We start from the raw sequence: 25563 nt of genomic DNA on the forward strand, positions 1-25563 counted from the left end.
GGCGACGCTGATGAAGCCGATGAAGAGACTGCTGCAGGCGAGGATGATGGCTCGGAGGCTGCTGCAGGCGAGGATGAAGGCGAAGCTGACGCTGAAGACGAAGCTGCAGCTGCAGGCGGCGGCATGGGAGCCGCAGGCGGTGAAGCAAGTGGTGGCTGAACGGTCTCCCCGGGACCGTCAGCAGGCATGAGGATGTGCTGGCTGGGTCCTCCAAGTACCCCCAGCTGACAAGGCAAGAGGCTGGACGGGCTCCTCGGGCCCTCCAGCAGGGACAGGAAGCCGGAGCGGTCCCTCGAACCCTCCAGCGGAGACTAGGACGGGCTGGCCGGGCTCTCCAGAACCCCCAGTGGAAACAGTCACTGAACCAGCGGGCACAGGGGCCCCTGGCACACACATGGCTGACTGCAGCTGCGCGGAGCACTGACCCTGCTCAGGCAGCGACAGCCGGGTGCAGTCCTCAGCTGGGTTCTTAGCCTCCAGGGGTCCAGAGTGGGCTGAGGGTTGAAACCCAGCCTCTGGGGAGGCCCTGGAGTGTGTCACAGTCTCTGAAACGGCCAGCTTTTGAGGACTGATAACAATATTGTGTGGTTTGTCTCTCTGCTTAGGATTAGCGGGTGTAGAACAGTTCTTTATGGGTTGAATTGACTTAGCTTGTTGTACAGGAGGAGTAGGTGAAGATGATGGCTGAATAGGTGGCCGAGCAGAGGGCGACTGAAGTAAAGGTTGGGAAATAATGGTGGTGAAGTTGGAGACTGAGCTGACAATAAGGCTGATGATTCCTCTACTAACTGAGCTATTGACTGGGCTATGGACTGTAACATAGTTTGTAGTAAGTCTGGCTGTGACTGTAACTGAGCTATGGGTAGTGAGGCTGAATGGGGTGGAGGTGACGGCTGGGCAGCTAACTGAGCTACTGGCTGGGCAGCTAACTGAGCTACTGGCTGGGCAGATAACTGAGCTACTGGCTGGGCAGCTGACTCAAAAAACACAGCCCCGGTATAAACAGTCACAAGGTCTGGCGGAACAGAAAGAGTGTCTTTTCCACTCACCACAGCCGGCAACTCAGAGCTCTCGGGGCCCGGCTGTGGCGATGGGCGTCGGCGGCGTGAACGTCGCTTCCTTCTCGGGGATAGCTCCGACCGGCCGGGTAATTCCACATCCGGCGGGCCGGGCCACAGATTCCCCGGCGGACAGTGCAAAACATTCACCGCCGGGCTGGGTCGGGAAGCGGTAGCAGCTGGAGGGTGAAGATGGAGTTCGTTCTGAATAAAGTCCTGTGCGAGCGGGTGAAGAGAGTCCAGTAGCCAGGAGTGAGCAGAGAGTAATTGCTGTAGCCTGGCTTCTACAGCGCGGTGAAATTCCTCTCCCTCACGTTCGAGCCACAGGTTAACCAACCTTGGAACAGAGTCAATTACTTCCTCCCGAAACTCCTGGGAAGGTGCGGATGCTGCTGGGTCCATGTTTGGTCGGCTCGTACTGTCACGGCTGGGGCAGCAGTCGTGTTGTGGAATGAAAAGGACCCAAAATGCAGGCAGCTGACTGATGAAGAGTGTGACGTTTATTTACAAGGTGGGATAGTGGCAAGCAAGCAGTGAGGCATGACAAATAACTGAAGAAACCTAAACTGGGAGAACTAAATAACAAACCTGAGAGCATACAAAAGGGGTGCGGGGCAGAGAGACACAGAGACAGGAACGAAACACCATAGAACGCAGACGAGCCGACAACGAACACAGACCGACACCCACTAAATATACACACACAAGGTAATTGGGTAATCACACACAGGAGGGGAGAACAGCTGATCCTAATACACACGATGACTGGAGGACACAAGCTGAACACAATGACAACAGACACAGACCTTCAGAATAGAACAGGAAATCCAGAACACGAGCCTTCAAAGTAAAGCAGGAAACACACAGACTGATTTACAACACAACATGGGGACATGAACAGAGCACCGAGGACAGACACAGGTAGGGCTGATAAAACACTAAACTTCAGGTTCAACCCTAAACGAATACAAAATCAGAATAAACACAAGGCACAAAAATGAACTTCAAGGAAACACAAAACGCTGGGTCAAAATGACCCAGGACCATGACAGTTATTATCTTTCCCTATCATAAACAGTGTTGGTCAAGTTACTTGAAAAAAGTAATCAGTAACTAATTACTGATTACTTCCCCAAAAAATTTAAAAATTAATCCCGTTACTTTACTGATTACTTATTTTCAAAAGTAATTAATTACTTAGTTACTTAGTTACTTTTTAAAAACACAATTTACAACCTGAATAGGTGATAAAGCGATAGATCTTTCAGCCCAATTCTACTTTTTCTACATTCTACAAAATGCAATCAAATGGAAAAGTCTCTTTTTTTAAAACTTGTTTTATCAGTTTTAATCTTTTAACTTGCATCAAACAAAAATTAAATTATATGCACCATTCTCTGACTTTAAAAAAATAGTTTAACATTTAAACCTATTTCCTGCACATTCCAGCACATAAAATAAAATATTTTTTGTGTTTACACTCAGTCTTTCATATAGATGCAAGTAAAACACAGCAGAAAATATATAAAATCAAAGACTAGCGATCCTGTTGCTCTATTTTCACCTGTAAAGCAGGAGTAGGGTAGGCGGAGGTTTACCCTAGTGCAGGTGTGCCACAGCGGTCAGTTGAAGAATCCACGAGTTTCTCTGTGAATTTCCCATTACGTTGTTGCGCACTCGGAGCTTGTTTAGGAGAAGTTTTCTTCCCACGCACAACGGACGCTAATGTTTTTGTCACTTTTTATGGAATCAAACTCAAAGTAAAGTCAGTACTTCCACGCTTTAAACGCTGCACGCTCATACTCTCTCCCGCACTCGATATATTATCCATTGTTGATCTGCACACAGCTGTTGTCACGAACGTTGCACTCGCTTACGTCACTGTCATGAGACATTCTCGCAAAAAATCACGGTTTTAGTAACGCAGTAACGCAGCGTTCCTAAGGGAAAGTAACGGTAATCTAATTACCGTTTTTGCAATAGTAATCCCTTACTTTACTCGTTACTTGAAAAAGTAATCAGATTACAGTTACTGCCCATCTCTGATCATAAATAATGTAGTGTTCAAGCCAGTATGTCCAAATCTCATTGGGTGGTTCTCATTCCTCCCACCATCTTTGCATTTTACACAGCCATCGTCCCTTCCTTTCTTCCTCCCACTGTTTTTGCCATCTTTTCCTCATTTCTTGCCTCACAATACTCTGTATCTCTGCTTGGCCAAAGCTAACAGCCATGTCAACCACCCCATGTTTTGTGGCCTCCTTTGCAACTCTATCTGCCCTTTTATGGATTTGCGCCGAAATCCATAAAAAAACAACAACTGTAAGTCCCATCATGTGTATTTGGAAAAGTGTTTGCTGAACTTTTGCTAAAACAGCCAGATGCAACTTGTGGTGCTTGCCCTTAATTGCACTCACCTGTCACCCATTATATAAGGGCTACATTCACCCGCAGATAACTCTTTCTTCATTCCCACATTGGGCGGCAGCTGAGGTGAGTTTCTGTTTGAGTTTCCCAAGTTCATGTATTAGAGATACTGAATGACTTAAATCACAACTTATTTCCTTTCAGAGTCAGCAGTCCATGTGTGTCTTTCCTTTTCCTCATTATTGAATAAAATGAGAAATCTGCAAGTGATTGCTGACTGTTCATTCTCATCCTGACCAGATGAGCCATGATGGTAACAATCTCCAACCTCCTCTGAGCCTTCCTTCAAAACAGAGCTGCTGACTTTGACTGAATACACTGTACTTCATTTGTTCTTTACGTCGTGTGTGTGTGTGTGTAAAAAGTAATATTTTCAGGCTCAGGGAGGGGCGGGGCCATCTGCTGCGACCGGTTGGGGTGAGAGAAGGAAAACAGGATAAAGACATGCTGTTCCATGCCTGCTCCTTTGGAACCTTGAATAGTGGAAATAGGGAGCTGGGACAATTTGCTTCATAGTCCACCACTGCCATTGAGTTACATTTGACACAGAGCCATGGTGACCCCGGAGGTGCAGTGCTTTAACCCATGTTAGCTTGGTGCCAGCCACAGTTCTCTCTAGCAAATGGATTACCCAGACTGGCAACTTCTGGCTCAAGCCTCAGTCGAGCAGTAAATCTTCTAGACTGGTATAATGAGGAGCACGTTGTCCTCAGAGGTGGTCTGCTTCCAGAATCAAGAGCTCCAGAGGCCAGTGTGCATGTTAGACCACAACACTGGAAATCACTGATCATTAGCAATGTCAACAAATGACATTGCCAAAGAATAGTATAAAATACTTAACAAGTTTTTGCATCTGTTCTGTTCTCTCAAGAAGTCTGTGAGGTCTGGATGTAGCTGTTTTAGTGGGAGAAACATTTCGTCACTCATCCACGTGACTTCTTCAGTCTCAGCTGAATGCAAGTTTCTCTAACCTTATAAACTGTACATTTGCATAATGACTGATCCTAGCACCACTGACTAACAATTGGTCGTGAGGTCTATAGTGCCGTGTTTGACATTAACAAATGGACAGAGGTGGAAAGTAACGAATTACATTTACTTGCGTTACTGTAATTGAGTAGTTTTTTTGCGTATTTGTACTTTTTAAAGTCATTTTTCAAGTCTGTAATTTTACTTTTACTTAAGTATATTTTTTAAAAAGTATTGTAGTTCGCTACGTTTTCAATCACACCCGTTAGTGAGTAAATTAAAAATAAAAAAAAAAACATTGCGCTTCGTAAATACTGCAGGGAATGATGGGTAATAGAACAAATTGGCGCTAAGGTCACGTTAAAGATGGAGTCTGACATCGGTGTTACGGATCCAGTGAAAAAAGAAGCCCCGTCGAATTCTGCTGACCCTGAACTCGAAGAAACGGATGTGAACCCCTGGCCGTATTTAAGGGACCATTTCAGCTTCAAGTGCAAGAAAGGCAACAGCTTTATTATTCAGTGTAAGCTGTGTTTGCCCAGAGAGACAGAGTTATCAGCTTTTAAAAATTCCACATCAAACCTGCGCAAGCATGTAGAGGTAAGTTAAATACAACTCGTACCGTTATGGTAGCAAAAAGGCTGTGTTCAAATTAATCACATTAAGTTAAGACATCTGTGAAGAACACAGATAACATTGGTTGGTACTAGCAACTTGCTGTAATCGGGCACGTTGTTGTCCACGCAACTTACATTTTTTTTACTGGGTTGGTAAATTGCCAAAAGAAAATGTGTTTACCTACGTTTTTCCTGTTTGTTAATAATAATAATTTATTTAAAAAAATAGTTAAATTAAAGACAGAAGCGGCTACTTTCTTACTTAACCCACATATGTTCACACTGCAGGCAAAAGAATAACAGAGCGCTCACTTACCTTAGATTAGTCAAAGACAGCTGACTTCTGTTACTTGTTAATTAGCACTTGCAACCTCCCGTTAACTAGCCTGTTACTGTCCAATAAAAAAAAAAAACACGAGGTATATTGGTATAATTTACCAGCGGTAGCTATGTAATGCATTGATGTCTTATTAGGGACGTCAAAAAACTTTCTCTCAAACTTAACACTGGCCTGCCTGCCTCAGCTGCCTTCGAGCGTCTCTTTAGCTGTGCTGGACTACTGTTCACTGCAAAGTGAGCAAGGATGAATTCTACTAACTTTGAAAATCAACTGCTCCTCAAAATTAACAGGAAGTTCAGAGAGTAACACTCTAGGATGGATACAAGGGAACTTTATTCTAGAGGTACAGTAGGGCAGGGCCAAGTTTAAAAAATTAAAAAACATTTTTAAAGCAGCTGCCGTTCAGTTCAGTACTTGTTCTCTTATTTGACAGTTTAGAACACATTCTCATGTGAAAGAATGATATGGTTTTGTATTGAAAACACTGTGATACCTGACAGTTTGGTTGATTGGTTTGGTGACCATTATCCATTTTCATGTATAGACTTGCAGTTTAACTGCCACTGCACTTTAATTTGTAAGTTTTTCTTTTCACTAAAAAAGAACTACTTTGAGATTTATATCCCACTGTCTTTTTTTGCACTACTCAGAAGCGGCTGTCCTCCTGCTGACAGAAAAGTAACTATGTAACTTTTACTCTGAGTACATTTTAAATGAGCTACTTTTTACTTTTACTTGAGTACATTTTTAGACAGGTAATTTTACTTGTACTTGAGTAAAATATTTTAGTACTCTTTCCACCTCTGCAAATGGATAACTGAAAACTTCATTAAACTTCATTATTTTTTATATGTTGGTTATCTACATATACATATATTTTATACATTGAAACTGTAAAATATATATAAAATATATTTAAAAAAATTGTGAATAAAATGAAATGAAATAATGAAAATATTTTCATCAAACTCTGTAGATAAACTCTTAACAACAATAAATATAAAATTGAAGTTAGAGATAAAAAAAAGAGATTTAGAGATAAAGTAGATTTGTTCTAAGGAATCTATGAAATTTGTTAGCAAAATTATCTGTTAGATAATACAAATTTAGCTCCCTTAACTAGAAGTAAAAATCATACAACTAAATTAGGATTTAAATGTACAACTTCCATCTATTTCAACAGAAATAGTTTTTTATTCTATTTAAAATCTGTGGGTCAGAAAAAAAAATAATGTAACTCTTCAATCTTCCTTATATTTTTATATCCTCCTGAGAGCAGAGGAAAAATAAATCTTCCCGTTTAACTTTTTCTTTTGTAATTTCCTTCCTCTTTGGAGCTAAAAGAGGCCACCCAAATGCATGAGGTATTAATGGTATGCCAGGACTTATTAGGATAGCTCAAATAAGTCAAAAGAAAAAAGAGCAAAACACAAATGTCCATTACAGAGGACATAAATAAACAGGGTGGTTCTCAGGAGAATATTACCAGGCTGTACAGCTGCTGGTAAAGTGAAACTTTCTTTATCTGTTACTTGTTGATTTCTGCAGCAATAACAGGGTAAAATCTCACTTGTTTCTTGTCAGACCAGCATTATGGAGAAGATGTGCTCTGTAGTGAGTGTTCAGAACAGCTGAACCTCTGCTAATCATGTGTAATGATTAATTAGAGAAATAAAAGCTTAACTTTGTTCACTTTAGATAGTGGAGGAGCTGCAGTGTTGAGGTTCTGAAAACTGAATCAAACAGGAGGCTCAGACCAGAGGCTTCTGTAGAGTTTCATTACCTGCTTCACAGACAAACAGGTGCTAATACCTCATGTTATCCCAGAAAATCCCAGACAGTGTGACAGGAATAAGACAGACACAAACTGTAATCTGCATCTCTCCATTCTTTATTATTCCTTTTTATATAGAAACAAAAGCACATTCTGAGAGAAATGTTATACACATCTGCAGAACAGAATCATATAGTAAAAAAACAAAATACATTGTTAATTTTAACAGCAAGTTGAAAATGTACATTAAAAAAACAAAAAAAACAACATATCATATGTATAAACTTAGTGATGTTTATCATTTATATTTATTTATTTAAGTACTATATGCTCACTTTTAATTTGATGGCTCTACATGTTTTTGTTGTTTGTTTTTTTAAACTGAGACTTGGGCAATAAAAGACTGAAATTTTAACTGTTACAAATATAAGTGGTGGATCTCACTAGCTAAATTAGCAAGAGCCAAAACATTGGGTGTGAAAAAAAATCCCCCTAATGTAAAGATGGGAAGATCTACTCTGTGACAGAAATAGTTGTAATTGTTTTTCAGTGTAAAATGACAGAGAATAGGTTTAATCCCTCATTTGCTGTAAGTTATCTAATTAAAAGATTAAGGAAATTGTGGAATTGGTTCATAATTCCAATAATAATTCTCAAAAGTGTTTTAAACTCCACCATGCACTCTTCCAGCTTATGAATAGGGAGCCCATTTAGCTTTAAACTTTAAATAATAATAGTGCACATAAGTAATTTGCACATATATGTTGCATGCAGAAGAATGTCCAATTCAGTTCAATTCATTTTCATTTATATATATATATATATATATATATATATATATATATATATATATATATATATATATATATATATATATATATGTATATATAAGCTAATTCATAAAAACAGTGCTCTCAGGGCATTTCATATTGTAAGATAACAATATTAGAAAGAAATCCCAACCACCCAACCCCCTATGAGCAAGCACTTGACGACAGTGGGAAGGACAAACTCCCTCTGGCAGAAGAAACCTCCAGCAGAACCAAGCTCACATCTGTCCACCATGACTGGGGGGTAAGAGGAGAGAGCAAAAAGAGATAGGACAAAAGGCAAACTTTAGGAGAGAGAGAGAGAGAGAGAGAGAGAGAGAACGGCCATTTCTTTTATTCAGCAAGACAATGTCAAAATATTCTGTGCATATTTCATCAGCATGGAAGCACAGTAAAAGAGTCTAGGTACTAAACTGACCTGCCTGCTCTCCACACCTGTCACCCGCTGGAAGCAGTTGGCACATCAGGAAAGGACAATACTGTGGAGGTAAGCATCAACGACACAGAGCTCTCAGTTCTCACTCCTTCTTTATTCGTCTCCAACATCAACTGAGCATATCGCGCCACAAAACACAGGAACACACTTCCTATACACTGGGTGTGAGTGGAGCCCTCTAGTGGTCCACCACACATGCCCCCCCCCGAACACCCAGCAGAACTAGTCCCGGACCCGGGGCTTAAGCAAACGGCCGGAACGGCTGAACCGGGGGGGTGGGGAACTGACAGAGGGCAACCCAGCCCGGGAGCGAGGCTGGCACTGGCGGTCAGAAAAAGCTGCAGACAACTCGGACTCTGTTGATTTAGGGTCGCTCCTGGGGGAAAAAACAGAATCCATCAGCCCGGTGGCAGGTGGGAGGCCGCGGCGAGGGGCCTGGGCCGGGACCACCTGATCCTCCTGCATAACATGTGCAGGCTTAAGTCTGTCAACAGAGACAACCTCCTGCCGACCGCCAAAGTCCAAAGTGAAATGTTTGTCACCTGGTTTAAGAACCCTGTATGGCCCGTCATATGGTGGACGCAGCGGAGTTCTATGGGCATCGTGCCTGACGAAAACGAAACGAGCAGAGTCCAACGAACTCGGAACAAAAGTGTCAGGCAGGCAGTGGTGCACAGGACCAGGAACAGGAAACGAGTCTCTTGGGGGGCGAAAAGGCAACAAAGAGGTATCGAAACATGGGGGAGGGCTCTCAGGTAAGAATTCCCCGGGGACCCGGAGAGGCTGGCCGAGGACCAGTTCAGCCGGGGAAACCCCGAGGTCTTCTTTAACCGCGCTACGCAATCCCAGCAAAACCCACGGCAGACGGTCGACCCAGTCACCACTTGTTAAGGAAGCCCGGAGCGCGGCCTTAAGTGACCGGTGAAACCGTTCGCACATCCCATTAGCTTGCGGGTGGTATGCTGTGGTGCGGTGGACCTTGACCCCCTGGCGCTGACCAGCTTGACCGAGGCCCGGACGCCGGGATGAGAGAGGGCATGCACCGAGTCAAAAACACGACGACGCCACGAAAGGGGAACCACCGGGCGGGGGCGGCCGGTGGAAACGTCGCAAAGAAGGTGCGGACCGCCGTCCCACACCGGGGTGTCCTCCAGCACGAGGCCCGTTTTTGTTGACCTTAGGGCAAGGACATCCGGGTCAGCACGTTGCTCGGCAGCCATGGCAGCGTAGTCGACGCCGACATACACCGGAGAAACCAACACACGTGAGAGACAGTCAGCGACGTGATTGGACTTACCAGCCACATGCTGAATGTCTGTGGTAAACTCTGAAACGGCCGCCAACTGGCGCTGCTGGCATGCGCTCCATGGGTCAGAGACCTTGGACATCGCAAACGTCAAAGGTTTGTGGTCAACGTACGCAGTAAAGTTGTGACCCTCGAGGAAAAAACGAAAATGTCGTGTCGCGAGGTGCAGGGCCAGCAACTCCCTGTCAAAAACACTGTACTTGCGTTCAGCATCCCTGAGCGTACGACTGAAAAAGGCGAGCGGTTGCCAGAGACCTGAAACCCGCTGTTCCAACACCCCACCCACTGCCACGTCGGACGCGTCGGTGGTCAACAAGTTCTCTGCCGACGGAAGCGGGTGGGCCAGCAGGGCGGCGTCAGCCAGCGCAGACTTGGCTGCGGAAAACGCATGGACGCGTTCCGGCAGCCAGTCAACCGGATCTTTGGCCGTTTTACCTTTTAAGGCAGCATAGAGTGGCTGTAGCAGGTGGGCAGCTCTGGGGAGAAAGCGGTTGTAAAAATTTATCATCCCCAAGAACTCCTGCAACGCTTTAACCGACGTGGGACGCGGAAAAGCCGAAACGGCCTGGACTCTGTCGGGCAACGGAACCACACCTTCAGCGGAAATGCGGTGCCCGAGGAAATCCAGAACCGGCAACCCAAACTGGCACTTGGAAGGGTTGATGATCAGGCCGTGCGCTGCCAAACGCTGAAAAACCTGGCGCAGATGGGACTCGTGCTGGCTCGCTGAGCAGCTGGCCACCAATATATCGTCCAGATAAACAAAAACGAACGGCAGCCCATGCAAAACGGAGTCCATCAGCCGCTAAAAGGTCTGGGCGGCACCTTTCAGGCCAAACGGCATGCGCAAAAACTCGAACAAGCTGAAGGGGGTAATGACAGCGGTTTTAGGAACGTCCTCGGCGCGCACGGGAACTTGGTGATACCCCCGCACCAAGTCAATTTTAGAAAAAATCGACGTTCCGGCGAGATTGGCAGAAAAATCCTGAATGTGGGGGATGGGGTAACGGTCATTCCCCGTGGCATTATTTAAACGGCAGAAATCCCCGCATGGCCGCCACCGACCGTCCGATTTGGGCACCATGTGAAGCGGAGAGGCCCATGCACTGTTCGAACGCTGTACAATGCCGAGGTGCTCCATGGCTGCAAACTCTTCCCGAGCGACGGACAGTTTCGCGGGGTCGAGGCGGCGCGCGCGCGCGAACACCGGTGGCCCGACCGTGGGAATATAATGCTCAACCCCATGCTTCGTTACCGTGCTAGAGAAATTAGGGACAGACAGCGATGGAAACTCTAAAAGCAAACGCTGAAAAGCATCCCCAGAGGTCACTACATTAGCCCGAATCAGGGGCTCGGCGGCCCGAGTAAAACCGGGTAGCGAAGAAAACGAGAGAGCATCGATTAAACGTCTGTTAGCAACATCGACAAGCAGTCCATGAGCACACAGGAAATCAGCACCTAAAATAGGTACAGAGCTAGCGGCAACAACAAAGTTCCACTGGAAATCCCGGCCATGAAAACAAACAGTCACCAACCTTTCCCCAAACGTTTTGATGGGAGAGCCATTAGCTGCAATGAGCTGCGGCCCACAGTTCGCTGCTAGTCCGTCGGCAGCGGTAGGGGGAAGGAGGCTCTTCTGGGAGCCGGAGTCCACGAGAAAACGTCTCCCGGAGCGCGAGTCCTCTATGAAGAGCAGCCTTTCTGTATTGCCAGCGGTCGCGGCTGCTACGGCGCGCTGGCGGGTCTGTTTCCCTGGGCCGTGAAAGCGCAAGGCGGCAGGCAGCGACGCGCTCTGTCGCCAAAACGCTGATGGTAGAAACAGATGCTCTTTCCGCGGTGCCGGCGTGTAGCAATCCCTGCCGTCAGCAAGGGGGCGGATGCTCCAGGGGAGGCAGGTGGAGGCGTGGAAGGTGCCACTGGCGAGTCCGTAGCCAGGGCGTGAACGTCGAAAGTGCGGCTAGCCAGGAGAATGCGATCCGCTTCTTCAGCCAGGGAGCGATAATCCTTCGCAGGCAGAAGCGGGGAGTTGGCGAGGACAGCTCTCACGGCAGCCGGTAGTTGGCGGAGGAAGAGGTGGGCGAAGAGGAAACCACCGTCATCCGGCCCGAGCAACGATAGCATGTTCTCCATGAGCTCGAGCGCGGTACCGCCACCCAAGCCTGACAGGTTGAGGAGCTTTTCGGCTCGTTCAGCGTTGGAGAGGGCATAGTGCCGAAGAAGCAGCTCCTTGAGGGCGGCGTATTTCCCTTGGGCGGGTGGGTCCCGGAGGAGCGTCATCGCGCGACGGGTGGCCAGTGGGTCGAGCGAGGCCACCACATGGTGATACTTCGTGTCGTCAGCCGAGATGCCGCGAAGGGCGAACTGAGCCTCCACGTGTACAAACCATGACGGGGGGTCATGGAGCCAAAAGTCCGGCAGTTTCAGCGCCACAGCGAACGTAGCTGCAACAGGAGGCGGAGGTCCGGCGGCTGCTGATGCATCCATAGCGGAGTCTGCGATATCTGCGGCCCGTTGCATGCTCGAGTCAGGGGTCACCAATGTGGAGGTAAGCATCAACGACACAGAGCTCTCAGTTCTCACTCCTTCTTTATTCGTCTCCAACATCAACTGAGCATATCGCGCCACAAAACACAGGAACACACTTCCTATACACTGGGTGTGAGTGGAGCCCTCTAGTGGTCCACCACAATACAAAAAATGTCATGTTTAGTCTTTTCTGATACACGTAGCTGGAATCAAATTCAAAATGAGCATATGTTTTTTTGCTTTAAATAAAGCAGCCACAGTTTTAACATTTGATATCATCTAAAAAAAAATCTCACCTTCACCATGTCACAAGATAATTGTCTGATTGGGTTTCATTATAGCTACTTGCTAAATAGACACATTCTCATAAGCTGTGTGTTTGCCAACTCTTATTTGAATGTTCACAAAAGGCAAAAAATATTCTACAAAAACATAAGTAATTAAGGTTTATTGATATTGTGTTTTTTTAGAACAAAATTCACAAAGTGCTTTACAATACAGAATAAGATACAACAATTAAAACTGTATAAATAGATCAAACTAAATGAAAGCAAAAAGCCTGAACAGGCTTAAGTTTCTTTTTAAGGGTATCAACAGTGTCCACTGATCTTTGGTCTAATGGAAGTGAGCTCCACAACTTCCACTGGATATAAGATCTACATAGCTCAAATATGTAAGTCTCTAATAGACACTGGCTGCCAATCACTTGGATGGGCATTTCACGCAGTGTCCCACTTAATTCGCTGTAGCAGAGGTATTACAATTATTTCTGGACTAGGAAAAATAACAATTAGAAAACATCTATGTAAAGGTTCTTACCGTATAGTTTACAAAACAACAAGTACATGTGCATTTTATTAATTTGTAAATTTTTTGTGTATTTTTGATTTAGGGTCAATTGATTTTGGGTCAATTTCTGTTTTAGGAAATCTATTGTCTGGCTGAAGTTCCAATGAGGCACATGCAAAAGAATATACAAACACAAACACATAGGAACACATTTCAAGTCGTATTACAACAAACAGCATATAACTGTCACCAATAATAATAAAAAAGGGTCAGTTTTTTAAAAGGAACAAACAAGACACAGAGGTTAAACCTTTTTGAAAACACTGACAACCTTTTTCTATTTATGAAACAACACCATGTAGTTCACAAAGTTGTTGTTATGTGGAGAAAAAAAGGATTAACAACTATGAAATTGATATCCCAGAATATTCTGTGCATATTTTGCATATTTCGGCCCCAAAGTGTAGCCTTGATTTGTTTTTTTGTATTTTTGGAGGGGCGGTGATGTGAGCTGTTTTTGTTTATTTTTTCCCTCTGGGAAAAACTGCAATCATCTGGGGGTTATCACTTTATTTTTCCATCATAAGGTCAAGGTATTAGTTTGTTCAGTGCTTTGATTTATACCTAAATGTTTGGAAAACCCATGACACACCCATCAGCCACAGCTGCACTTTCTATTTAGCCAGTGCTTGCATGCTACAGGATCCTTTGATGTATGCTGGCAAACATAAAAGCAGGCTGCAAAAGTAAAACTCAAAAGTAAGACTTTTGCAATGAGTGATTCTACTTCTGTGATCTTCACACTTTACCATTACTGCTTTTTTCTATTATGAATATCATTGATATCTCCAGGTAGGTTACATCAGTGCATAGAAGGTTCTGTTATAAATGAATTAAAAGCATGGGCTCTCTTGGTAGCTGCTGAAAATAACATCTTGTGCATCACATGGTTAACTGCTGCTAATTCACTGACACCACCGTATATATTAAATCAGAATAGGTGGTGTTGTATAAATTAGTGCTATAAGTTGTAAATCACTTGCACTACATGCACAACGTATTAACTAAGAGCCGGTGATTAAAGTGTTTCTCTGACTTTACAACATACAACAAACAAGTTTAACATAGCAGGGCTTTTTCAGTATAAGCTGGCTTGACAAAACCTAAAACCCCAATTAGAGATGCATAATGCATTATTAATGCATTATCACAACACTGGTTATCAGCTTTCCTTATTAAACCAGTCTTTGTGCTTCGGGATCTGTGCACGGTATTATGCAAAGTGCTCTCTGCCATTTATTTCTTCAGCATCACAGCTTCAAATTAGAGCTAAAACTTTGACCTTGATGTATTCAAACATTAGTGTGTTACCTCAGTACTGCCCCATGGCCTGAAATATAAAGATCAGGAAATCATATTAGGTTTTATTTATGTACTTTTTCTTCTTTTTTTTTTGGGGGGGGGGAAATCAAAGTGTTTTTTTTATGGTTTTTATTTTACTGTTCACCTCCTCACTGATAAGTAGCCTATAAACAGATTTTTTTCCCCCTTTTTGTGTCCCTTTTTTGTGTAGATAAAATTCTCATTCAGCAGGTTGCAAGTATAACACTTATTCCATATCAGCAATGAGTCTGCATATCACCAGGAAAAGAATGAAAATTTAATCAAAACTCTGAACATAAACTACTCCCTGATTAAAACTGGTGACCAGATGATGGCTAAAGAATCACAGACAACCAGATGTCGATGTTATTCCTACACAGAAGATAGGTGTGATCAGACTGTCCCTTATGAAGTGAAAAAGGGTAGGGTGTTTAGTTATCTGACACAATAACCCCAAGTTAAATCACAATGTTTGTAATTCCCAACATCATGTTGTTAATCCTTTCTAGCAGCTTGTGTGTTTTAACCATTCAGATTGTTTCTACATCATTGTGTTGGTCCTGAAGAAAATCTTTGCTTCCCACATCTCTGTCAGCTTCTGCAGCACTGTATCGGTTACTACTCTTTTCTCCATGTGAGGATATTTGCATCCATGCATCCATTGCAATTTCCTCCAAATGGCCTCTACTGTTTCTTGAAATACTTTAAATAATCAATTACAGCCACTTCTGTTCTGGCCACAGTAATTTCACAGTTTCTAAAAACTGCCAATAGTATTGATTAGTATGTAAAATTGCTAAATGAATATCAGCGTTGAAGCAATGAGGACTCTCTATTATGTAGACTTGCCTCATTTTCACCAAGAATTTAGCTGAAAAGCTTGTTCTGCAAAAGCCAAATCACACAAGAGAAGTACATTTTAATGATGCAAGAAATTCTTCCTATACAGCTGTCAATACAACTTAGATTTTAGAGAAATACATGTTCCTTGCACTGTTTTTGCTAACATCAAAGCTAGGTTTCTCCTCAGATGAATCCATCCGAAAGGAAGGTTACATCATAGCTGTTGTTGTGGTCAAAGTATTTCTATAAGGCGTTGTTTTTGAGAAAATACTTTTAGGAGTTATATAAGCTAAATGTTTAGAAAAACTGAATCAGTGAGGTACACCACCCATTAAATTAATTTCAGTGATTGGTGAAATAAAAACATATATGTACAAACATACAGTATAAATAATTTACATCAGTATCTTTTGTAAAGTCTTGCTTCCCCCTCCTCTTCTTCCATCCATCGTATTTTCTTTTTTGATTTAACAATCTCATGTTAAAGGTATGAAACACAATAATCCATGAGAAAATGTGTCTGAAATTTAATCAGAGCATTTAATGAGTGAGAATTTAACCTCACATGACGATGATGGTGACCACATTCTCCAACTCAATGCCAGAATTTCCTCTGGGAAAATGTAATCAAGATGTGGCAATGTATGAATTTATGACAAAGTGAAAGAAAGTGTGTTTATCTGCAGCTTAATCAGTATGCCGTCTCTTTAATGGTGTTAGTGGAAAGGGTGTGGCTACTGGAGATGCTAATGGAGTGGCGGTTGAGAGGGTATGGTTGATTCCTGTTTGTGTGACGGCAAGGCATGCAGAAGTACCGCAACGTGGAGAAGAAGATCTGACGGTAGGTGGCTGATACCAGGTTGTACAGGACAGGGTTTATGGCCGAGCTGACGTAGAACAGGACATTGGTCAGCATGTAGAAATAGTGGTAGAAGTCATATAACTCACTGGAAGAAAACACAAGAGAGAAGTATAAGGAAATAGTTATATGTCCAATGTTTAAGGCTAAACATAAATATATTACTTTTAATGCTTTGTATAAAAAAGATACACAGGTGCACTGTGACTTGTACAGCAAAGTTAGTGCATTTGAACAGCCTCCGGAGCACCACATGGTGTTGAGACTCATCCAAAACTGGGAAAAAAAAAAAAAAAATCTCAACTACATGTGGTACTTGTACTGCCAAAAAACAATAAAATCAATAAAAAAAAAAACATGTCTGTTTCAAAATACTAACTTTAATAACTGACATTCAAAATGCAATATTGACATCAAGATAGACTAGTAATGTTGCAGTCTTCATTTATTTATTTATTTTTTGCCTGTCCCGTTTGGTTCTTTAGCCTTCAGAATTGATGTCTTAAGACTAACAAAGATACCAAACGGATTTACTTTATCAAGTGGATCATCGGGGCCTTGCCTTGATTGACCTTTGTTGTTATTATTTATTTTATTTTATTTTATTTTCAGTTGTTACAGACAGGACAGACATGGCTAGGGGATAGGAAAACAATGGGGGGGCTCCCCTGTGTGGGTGGGTGTGGTGGAGCGGGAAGACAAGAGGAAGGCAGTCAGGGAAGGGCAAGCAGCCCCTCCCTGGGGCAAGCTCCCCCACTGACCCCAATAGGCACCCCCGCCATCTGGAACCCACCAAGGCCATCCAGACCGGGGCCCACGGCAGCAGCACCGCCAAGCTCCACAGACCCGGAGCAGCCCACCTGACCCCACCGCAGAGGAAACTGTATCCACCCCATCCCACATAGCAAGGAAGTCTGGCCCAGATCTGGTATCAAGCTGGCACTGCTGGCTGACTTCTGGCATGATAAGACGTATGTCATCCAGATATGGGCCAGGCCTGGCATAGATGGCACTGTCTATGTGATGGCATGCCATATCTGGCTCTATTGTGGTTTGGTTTATGTGGTCCAGGCCCATAGAAAACAGATCTGGCCCAGATCTGGCATCAAGCTGGCACTTCTGACTGACCCTTTGTCATAGCAGAGTGTATGTCAACCAGATGTGTGCCAGGTCTGGCAATGATGCCACCGTTTATGCTATGGCATGCCATATCTGGCCTGATTGTGGTTTGGTGTATGTGGCCCAGGCTCATAGAAAACAGGTCTGGCCCAGATCCGGCATCAAGCCGGGACTTCTGACTGACTGGTGTCATGGCAGGGTGTATGTCAACCAGATGTGGGCCAGGTCTGGCAATGATGGTACTATTTATGTTCTTATTTTCCTATTTGAGTTAGAAGATCCAAATGCCATGTTGCAATACTATACTGTTATGGTAGCCAACGTTTCAAATGCAGGTTTGACAGGTTTGTGAGTGTACACTTTATCCAAAACCTAGTGATGGTTTACTCATGCCCAGCCAGCGGGTGGCTGTAACTCAGGAGCTAAAGCACGCCACCTACTGATCGGAAGGTTAGTGGTTCGATCCCTGGCTCCTCCAGTCTGCATGTCAAGAGTCTGAATGTGTAACAATGTAGTTAGGAAGCACTCGTGCACCCACCCGCCCACAACCTCAGCAACACACCAAGGAGGAGCGAGAGCCCCAGCACGGAGGCGGAGCACCCTGAGAACCCCAAGCCCCCACCCTACACCAGCCCTGCTGCATGCAGCCATGAGGAAAACACCATCTAAGAGCCTCCAGAGCCCAGTCGCAGCAGATGGCCGCCCCTCCCTGAGCCTGGTTCTGCCGGAGGTTTTTTCCTGTTAAAAGGGAGTTTTTCCTTCCCACTGTCGCCAAAGTGCTTGCTTATAGGGGGTCATATGATTGTTGGGTTTTTCTCTGAATCTATTATTGTATGATCTACTGTACAATATAAAGTGCCTTGAGGCGACAGTTTGGCGCTATATAAATAATCCCTACCCAGGTCATGGCCACAACCTCCAGGGATAACGTCCCTAGGAACTCTCCAAATGCCCTAAACCCGTCCCTACCTCCAGATCAACCACAATAGCGAAGGTAGGACCAAACTACAACCCCCACCCCAGCTAGGTGATGGAGCCGATCAAAGGAGCCCAAAGGAATATATCGACTAATGTTATATATTAGATGGTTTCTATATTGGTTAGAATTAAGATTGTTTTTATTTTTCCAGTTCATGAGGACAATTTTCCTGGCAATACAGGGAGTGCAGAATTATAAGGCAAGTTGTATTTTTGAGGAATAATTTTATTATTGAACAACAACCATGTTCTCAATGAACCCAAAAAACTCATTAATATCAAAGCTGAATGTTTTTGGAAGTAGTTTTTAGTTTGTTTTTAGTTTTAGCTATTTTAGGGTAATATCTGTGTGTGCAGGTGACTATTACTGTGCATAATTATTAGGCAACTTAACAAAAAACAAATATATACCCATTTCAATGATTTATTTTTACCAGTGAAACCAATATAACATCTCCACATTCACAAATATACATTTCTGACATTCAAAGACAAAACAAAAACAAATCAGGGACCAATATAGCCACCTTTCTTTGCAAGGACACTCAAAAGCCTGCCATCCATGGATTCTGTCAGTGTTTTGATCTGTTCACCATCAACACTGCGTGCAGCAGCAACCACAGCCTCCCAGACACTGTTCAGAGAGGTGTACTGTTTTCCCTCTTTGTAAATCTCACATTTGATGGACCACAGGTTCTCAATGGGGTCCAGATCAGGTGAACAAGGTGGCCATGTCATTAGTTTTTCTTCTTTTATACCCTTTCTTGCCAGCCACGCTGTGGAGTACTTGGACGCGTGTGATGGAGCATTGTCCTGCATGAAAATCATGTTTTTCTTGAAGGATGCAGACTTCTTCCTGTACCACTGCTTGAAGAAGGTGTCTTCCAGAAACTGGCAGTAGGACTGGGAGTTGAGCTTGACTCCATCCTCAACCCGAAAAGGCCCCACAAGCTCATCTTTGATGATACCAGCCCAAACCAGTACTCCACCTCCACCTTGCTGGCGTCTGAGTCGGACTGGAGCTCTCTGCCCTTTACCAATCCAGCCACGGGCCCATCCATCTGGCCCATCAAGACTCACTCTCATTTCATCAGTCCATAAAACCTTAGAAAAATCAGTCTTGAGATATTTCTTGGCCCAGTCTTGACGTTTCAGCTTGTGTGTCTTGTTCAGTGGTGGTCGTCTTTCAGCCTTTCTTACCTTGGCCATGTCTCTGAGTATTGCACACCTTGTGCTTTTGGGCACTCCAGTGATGTTGCAGCTCTGAAATATGGCCAAACTGGTGACAAGTGGCATGTTGGCAGCTGCACGCTTGACTTTTCTCAGTTCATGGGCAGTTATTTTGCGCCTTGGTTTTTCCACATGCTTCTTGCGACCCTGTTGACTATTTTGAATGAAACGCTTGATTGTTCGATGATCACGCTTCAGAAGCTTTGCAATTTTGAGACTGCTGCATCCCTCTGCAAGATATCTCACTATTTTTGACTTTTCTGAGCCTGTCAAGTCCTTCTTTTGACCCATTTTGCCAAAGGAAAGGAAGTTGCCTAATAATTATGCACACCTGATATAGGGTGTTGATGTCATTAGACCACACCCCTTCTCATTACAGCGATGCACATCACCTAATATGCTTAATTGGTAGTAGGCTTTCGAGCCTATACAGCTTGGAGTAAGACAACATGCATGAAGAGGATGATGTGGACAAAATACTCATTTGCCTAATAATTCTGCACTCCCTGTATATAGGGCAGTAAAAACCATGAGGTTTATATTTATTAGGTATGTGTGTTGTTGAAGAAATGCCAAATGCTATCATTTTTCTGTTGAGTAAATTTACCTTACCTATAGGTATAAAGAAAGTTACCTTACCTCACCTTACCTTACCTTACCATGTGGACTGTATTCATTTCTTTAGTGACATCATCCAATTTGCCCAACAAGCACACTAAAGGGGAGGTTGGAATTTTACATTTCAGACACTTTGATAAGTCTTCACATATCCTGCGCCAAAACTTCTGAACTGGTGGACAGAACCAAAGAGCGTGGATGTAATTGTCCGTGGATGTGTATTGCCTTGACAATGTTGCAGTCTTAAATACAATCTTTAGAACCTGATTACCCGCTGATTTACTGGGAATTTTAAGTTTTTGGTCTCTTACTCTTAATATCTTTAACTTGCAGACTTCAATTCATTAATTGTACTTACAGTGAAATTGTGATTTAAACAAATGACATAACAGAAAATGAGTAGTTTTGCAGTAAACAGTGCTAACTACTTTTCCTGAAGGTAGACTTAAATAAAAACAGCTGCAGGGTGATGAACATTTATTTTAAATGTTATATTACAAAATTACAAAGATAATCATGACCATTAATATTTTGTAATAAAGTGCTGTATTTTAAAGTTAACTAAGCTTTTTTAAATACAAAAATTACAAAAAATGGTGACATAGTAACCCAGGTTCTCTGAGTGGCGGGACTATATCTCCGTGCTACATATTTCATATGTATGTGTGGACTGATCTCGAACAGTATAACTCACATGGATTGTGTTTAAGACACACCACACAGCAAATCCAGCATGTCCAAATTAACACTGTCGGATTTGATTTCAACACTATTAAAGTGTCTATATGGGTCCATACCAGAGAGTGTTAATTTAACTCTTTTTTGGAGAGTTGGTACGTTAACTCTGATTTAGTGTTAAACACCAAATCTGTCTGGAGTTGATAATTTAACACTTGGTGTTAAGAGTTTATATATTAACTCTCAAAGAGTATTTTAGTTTAACTACGTAAGAGTTATCTTCTAATTAATTCTAAAAAGCGGGAATTTTACTGTTCTGAACTTCTAGAAATTTCTTTTGAAAATAAACATTTACTAAAAAGATGCAATGGTCTTTGAAAAACATTTATTCTGAACTGTACACCACAATTTCAAAACATTTTCTGAAAGATGTAACAATGTACATGTTCTCACTTTCATTACAATTTTGTTTATCAAAAGGTCTGACATAGGTGAGCTGGTAAATGCAAATAACAGCATTCTCATCACTTATTTCTTCAATACAATATGCATGTCCTTCATTCATCACTTTGTGGAACTTCAACGCACTTCTGCTCTCCCCCATATTCCATCTTCACAAGCATATCCTATGTGGAGATTGAATAAAAATTAGTTGACACTAATTAATGGCACAAATAATCCTGTAATCAATTGCAGCACAGTAAAAAAAAAGGAATCCTTTTTGAGCCATTACTTGTGTAAAGTATTTTCCCAAAAGACAAGGACACAGGCAACAGGTAATACTGAACTAAATGTAAAACCTCAACTTTTTTCATTTTTACCTAAACCGTGTGCACAAAACTCTGGAGGGATCTAAATGCTAACGTAGAACCCAGTCAGGACATCTGCTACTGCTGTTTGCTCGGTTTTTTGTGGGAGATCGTTTTCAGGCTTCAAGTAGCACCATTATACCAACATTTCACATTCTAGACATTGTTATAGGTGTATTTGACCAAAGGTTTGACTGAAAATTCACATGCAAGATTTTTTTCAAGGCTGTGGTATTTGCCCGCAAACAATACCTTTCAGCTAGCTAAAACAGAATATTATGCTATCACCGAGCAACATGGCTAATGCCTTTCACACAGCTTTGTCTCAACTCCAAAGAGCCACAGAAGTAAAAGCTAATAATAATAATTGAAACAATCTTTGAAAAAATGACTTACCAAGCATGGCAAACAACTCAAATATGTAGAGCAAAATGTTCTGAAACGGCTTCACTTCAGCTTCGATTGGAGCCTGTGGTGCTGGGGGCGGAGTCTGTGAATTTACTCTATTGTGTCATAGCCCCTGTAGGAGTTCAGAGTTAAGAGGTCAAGAGTTAATGTTTCCATTGTAACACCTCCAGATTTGACATAGAAACACTCATTTTTAACACTCGATTTTAACTACTATCATTTTACACCTCAGAGTTACATTAAAAGAATGTGACTCTACTTAGAGTAAAATTAACTCTACTTTTGCAAGAAGACTACTAACACCAAAACATTTAACACTTTTGAATTTGCTGTGCACCTGTGGTGGCAGTGCAGTAATAGACGCTTCTTTGGTAGACCTTAATAGGAATGTCTTTCTAAGCGACTTGTAGCTGGAGTACATATTTCATATATAAGGGGACTTGAAAACTGAGCTGAAGCAGCTGCTCCTGCAGGAGCATAGAATGGCAGTTGAATTTAAAAGACACCTATTTCAGAATCAGAATTAGCATACTTTATTAATCCCTAAGGAAATTATGTTGGTTACAGTTGCTCCAGTACAGTAACAGAAACAGACTAGACTATTTAACAATACAATATGTTACAGATTTACAGATTAAAGAAATAACACAATATATACAAATCACTCAATAATAAATATCAAGGAGTGACAGAGGTGAGTATAAATAAATATCAAGAAAACTGACAGCAACATTACCGAGTAAGAAAAGAGTGTGTGCAAAAAGGATGTAACTATTGCAGTGTTTACAGTGTATGGAGGAGTTGTACAGGGAGATGGCCACAGGCAGGAATGATTTCCTGTGCCGTTCAGTGGTGCTTTTTGGTAATCACAGTCTCTCACTGAACGTGCTATCCTGTGGCTATCCAGCACGTCATGGAGTGGGTGGGAGGTACTATCCTACATTGTCTTTATCTTGGACAGCATCCACCTCTCCGGGAAGGAGTCCACCACGATCCCCACAACATTACTGGCCTCTGTTGGCATCTGTGACCCTCAACCTGCTGCTCCAACATGCAACAGCATACAGGCTAGCACTGGCCACAACAGAATAATAGAAAATCCAGAGCATTGTCCAGATGTTGAAGGACCTCAGCCGCCTCAGAAAATGGAGAGGACTCTGGCCTTTCCTGTAAAGTGCAGTGGTGTTTTTAACCCAGTCCAGTTTACTGTCTATGTATACTCCAAAGAATTTATAGGTATTTATAGTTTGAGAGTCGCACACAGGCTACATTCACTACACTTAACTCCAAAACAACAACTGAAGGAATAGAAGAGGTTACACACTCGTACTGCTTATATATCCATGGCAGCAATTAGAGTGTGTGTGTGTGTGTGTGTGTGTGTGTGTGTGTATAGACACTTTTTCCTCTTAATAAATAATAATTTAAAAGCTACATTTTGTATTTTTCTCTGTGTAACATGAAAAAGTAGTGAGGGGCCAAATACTTTTCACAGCACTGTGTTACACTGAACCTATAATGCTGATTTTAATCCTTGTTGGTCCACTACCAGAAACCCTTCCAATGTCATTATCAGATCAACTTTTGAGGAAGTGTTTCCAAATTTGTAATCTAGGCTGCCCGCCAGTCTCCAGATTTATTAATGATGTCAAAGCCCCTGCACGAAAAAAGGAAGAAAAACAATTTCCTACAAACGCTAGAATGAGATCGGCTTTTCAAGTCCAAGTGGTACAAACCTAATCTTCAGTTGGCTGGAAAAAACACAGTATTTCTGATTCCTGTCTGCATGGATAACCACAGAGAGAGTGCTACTGCAAGTGGAAATGAATCCTAAATAAAAGGAGCATTTACATTTCATATGAAAAGCTGAATATCACACTCCTTTCACAAATATTTGCACTACTGTGGTGCAACAAAAAATACATAAATTCAGACATAATTACATATTTCAGAAAAAAAATATCAATTCAGAAAAAAGTTTTTAATTTACAAGAACATTTTTTTTTTTGCGTGGGACAAAAGGGACAGCATTGAACACGACCTTTTTGTTAAATATGCACTCAGGTAATTCTGTATACAACGTTTATTTAAGGAAGGTTGACATGGACAATAAGTGAGTCTCTGACAGAATTTTGAATCCCTCAGATTTATTTTACACTAGTTTCCTAAGTTTTTAAACAAAACCAAACATATTTACCAGCTTACTCAAAAAATGCTTCCCTCTGCCTTCACTCACTTCTTCTTGTTGATTTACAGTCATTTACAGACAATCTGATGTTGGCTCTCTTACCTTGAATGGCTTTGATGCATGCTCTTTAATAGTGTAGCCTTTAAGTGTTTGAAAAAAATGTTTAACTTAAGTTTATATTTCAAATACCAAAAATATTTTAGGTTTACGTTTCTACAAAAACCATCCCTGTTTATCATTTCAAGTGTCTTAACTTTTAATGACGTATACATATATTGTATATAGTATATGCTTTAAATGCAAACATTATAACAACTTTGTTCATTCTAGAGGAGTTTAACATCATTATATACAAAAGAACCCTGCGGTGAAGGACTTTGTTAATATAAGGCAGAATGTTGACCTGCACTTTAAGTCCATAACATTGTGTATGAAAGCAAATTGTATCAGATTCCATTAGCAATGTTGACAAATTAAATAATACAACCCTCTGACAGACAAGTTGCAACCATAGGACAAAAGAAATGGAAAAGTCTCCCCTTCTATAACTAGTATCCTTATGGTGATGGTTTCACTAATTTTGAAAAAGCATAGAAAACATTATGGAAACAAATATGATGCTCAACCAATACATAAAAATTTTTCATTATCATTGTGCAAAAGGTTATTTTGCTAAAAAGCTGTATGCTTTTATGATTGCCTGTTCAAAGAGGCCAAGATGACATTCAAATCTCGTTACCCAGCGTGTAAGGCTGACATCCAGCTGTGTCTTCTGTATATTCTAGTATTTCAAGTAAACACATTTTGACAGTAGATTCACTAGCTTTTGAAGACGAGCTTTCCCAGTGATACGCAACTGCAAACTGTTTCTGATACTGTCAAGCTCTTAAAATTCTTCACACAGTCTCTGAAAAATTTATGTTTTGCTTCAAATCTCATTATCCAAATATGAATGAGTGGTCCAATTTTTAGAATTCACCTAGATTAGTGGACCATGAAATTATGTTTCAGATAAAGTTTTTTGATGGGTAGAGTTCTTTGAGGCTTCGGTCGTGTTGCATAATAATGGGCTTTAAATACTCTGTCATTGGTGACTGAGTATGAGAACACAATGTTTATAAAGTTCAAGAGCAACAAAATCAAGCTCCAGAGCAAATCCTCTGGTACAAGTCACCAAATATTAAAGGTATGTTTGTGTTGACATCAGATCTATCCCATGTCCTCCACACACTTTTCTTGTCCAGGTAGCCATAGTTAAAAAATATATTCTATTTAAAAAGCTTTCTTTAGAGACAAATTTTTTAATAAAATAGTCAAATAATACTTTGACTTCATGACCAACTGACCAACCCCTTCCAAAATATTCTGTATGATGTAA

At 42.1% G+C, this 25563-nt stretch overlaps 1 protein-coding gene across 3 annotated transcripts in view; it reads right to left on the reverse strand.

Moving 5' to 3' along the window:
* Positions 1–8082: 8082 nt before the first annotated feature.
* Positions 8083–25563, reverse strand: part of ntsr1 (neurotensin receptor 1 (high affinity)) — an 88344-nt gene continuing 70863 nt past the window's right edge. Inside the window, exons 4-6 of one of the 3 annotated variants that reach the window (XM_084916311.1) lie at positions 16114–16245; positions 8434–8494; positions 8083–8252 (exon numbers count right to left, since the gene is read on the reverse strand). In XM_084916311.1, the coding sequence (XP_084772437.1) occupies positions 8479–8494; positions 16114–16245 (148 nt within the window). In that variant the 3' untranslated portion in view covers positions 8083–8252; positions 8434–8478. Of the gene's footprint in view, positions 8300–8433; positions 8495–12716; positions 16246–25563 lie in introns of those variants that run through there. The other 2 variants (XM_084916310.1, XM_084916308.1) reach the window with 2 other exon arrangements.

Source organism: Perissodus microlepis, chromosome 20 (genome assembly GCF_051167445.1).
Source record: "Perissodus microlepis isolate ML-2025 ecotype Zambia chromosome 20, ASM5116744v1, whole genome shotgun sequence".
NCBI lineage: Eukaryota > Metazoa > Chordata > Actinopteri > Cichliformes > Cichlidae > Perissodus > Perissodus microlepis.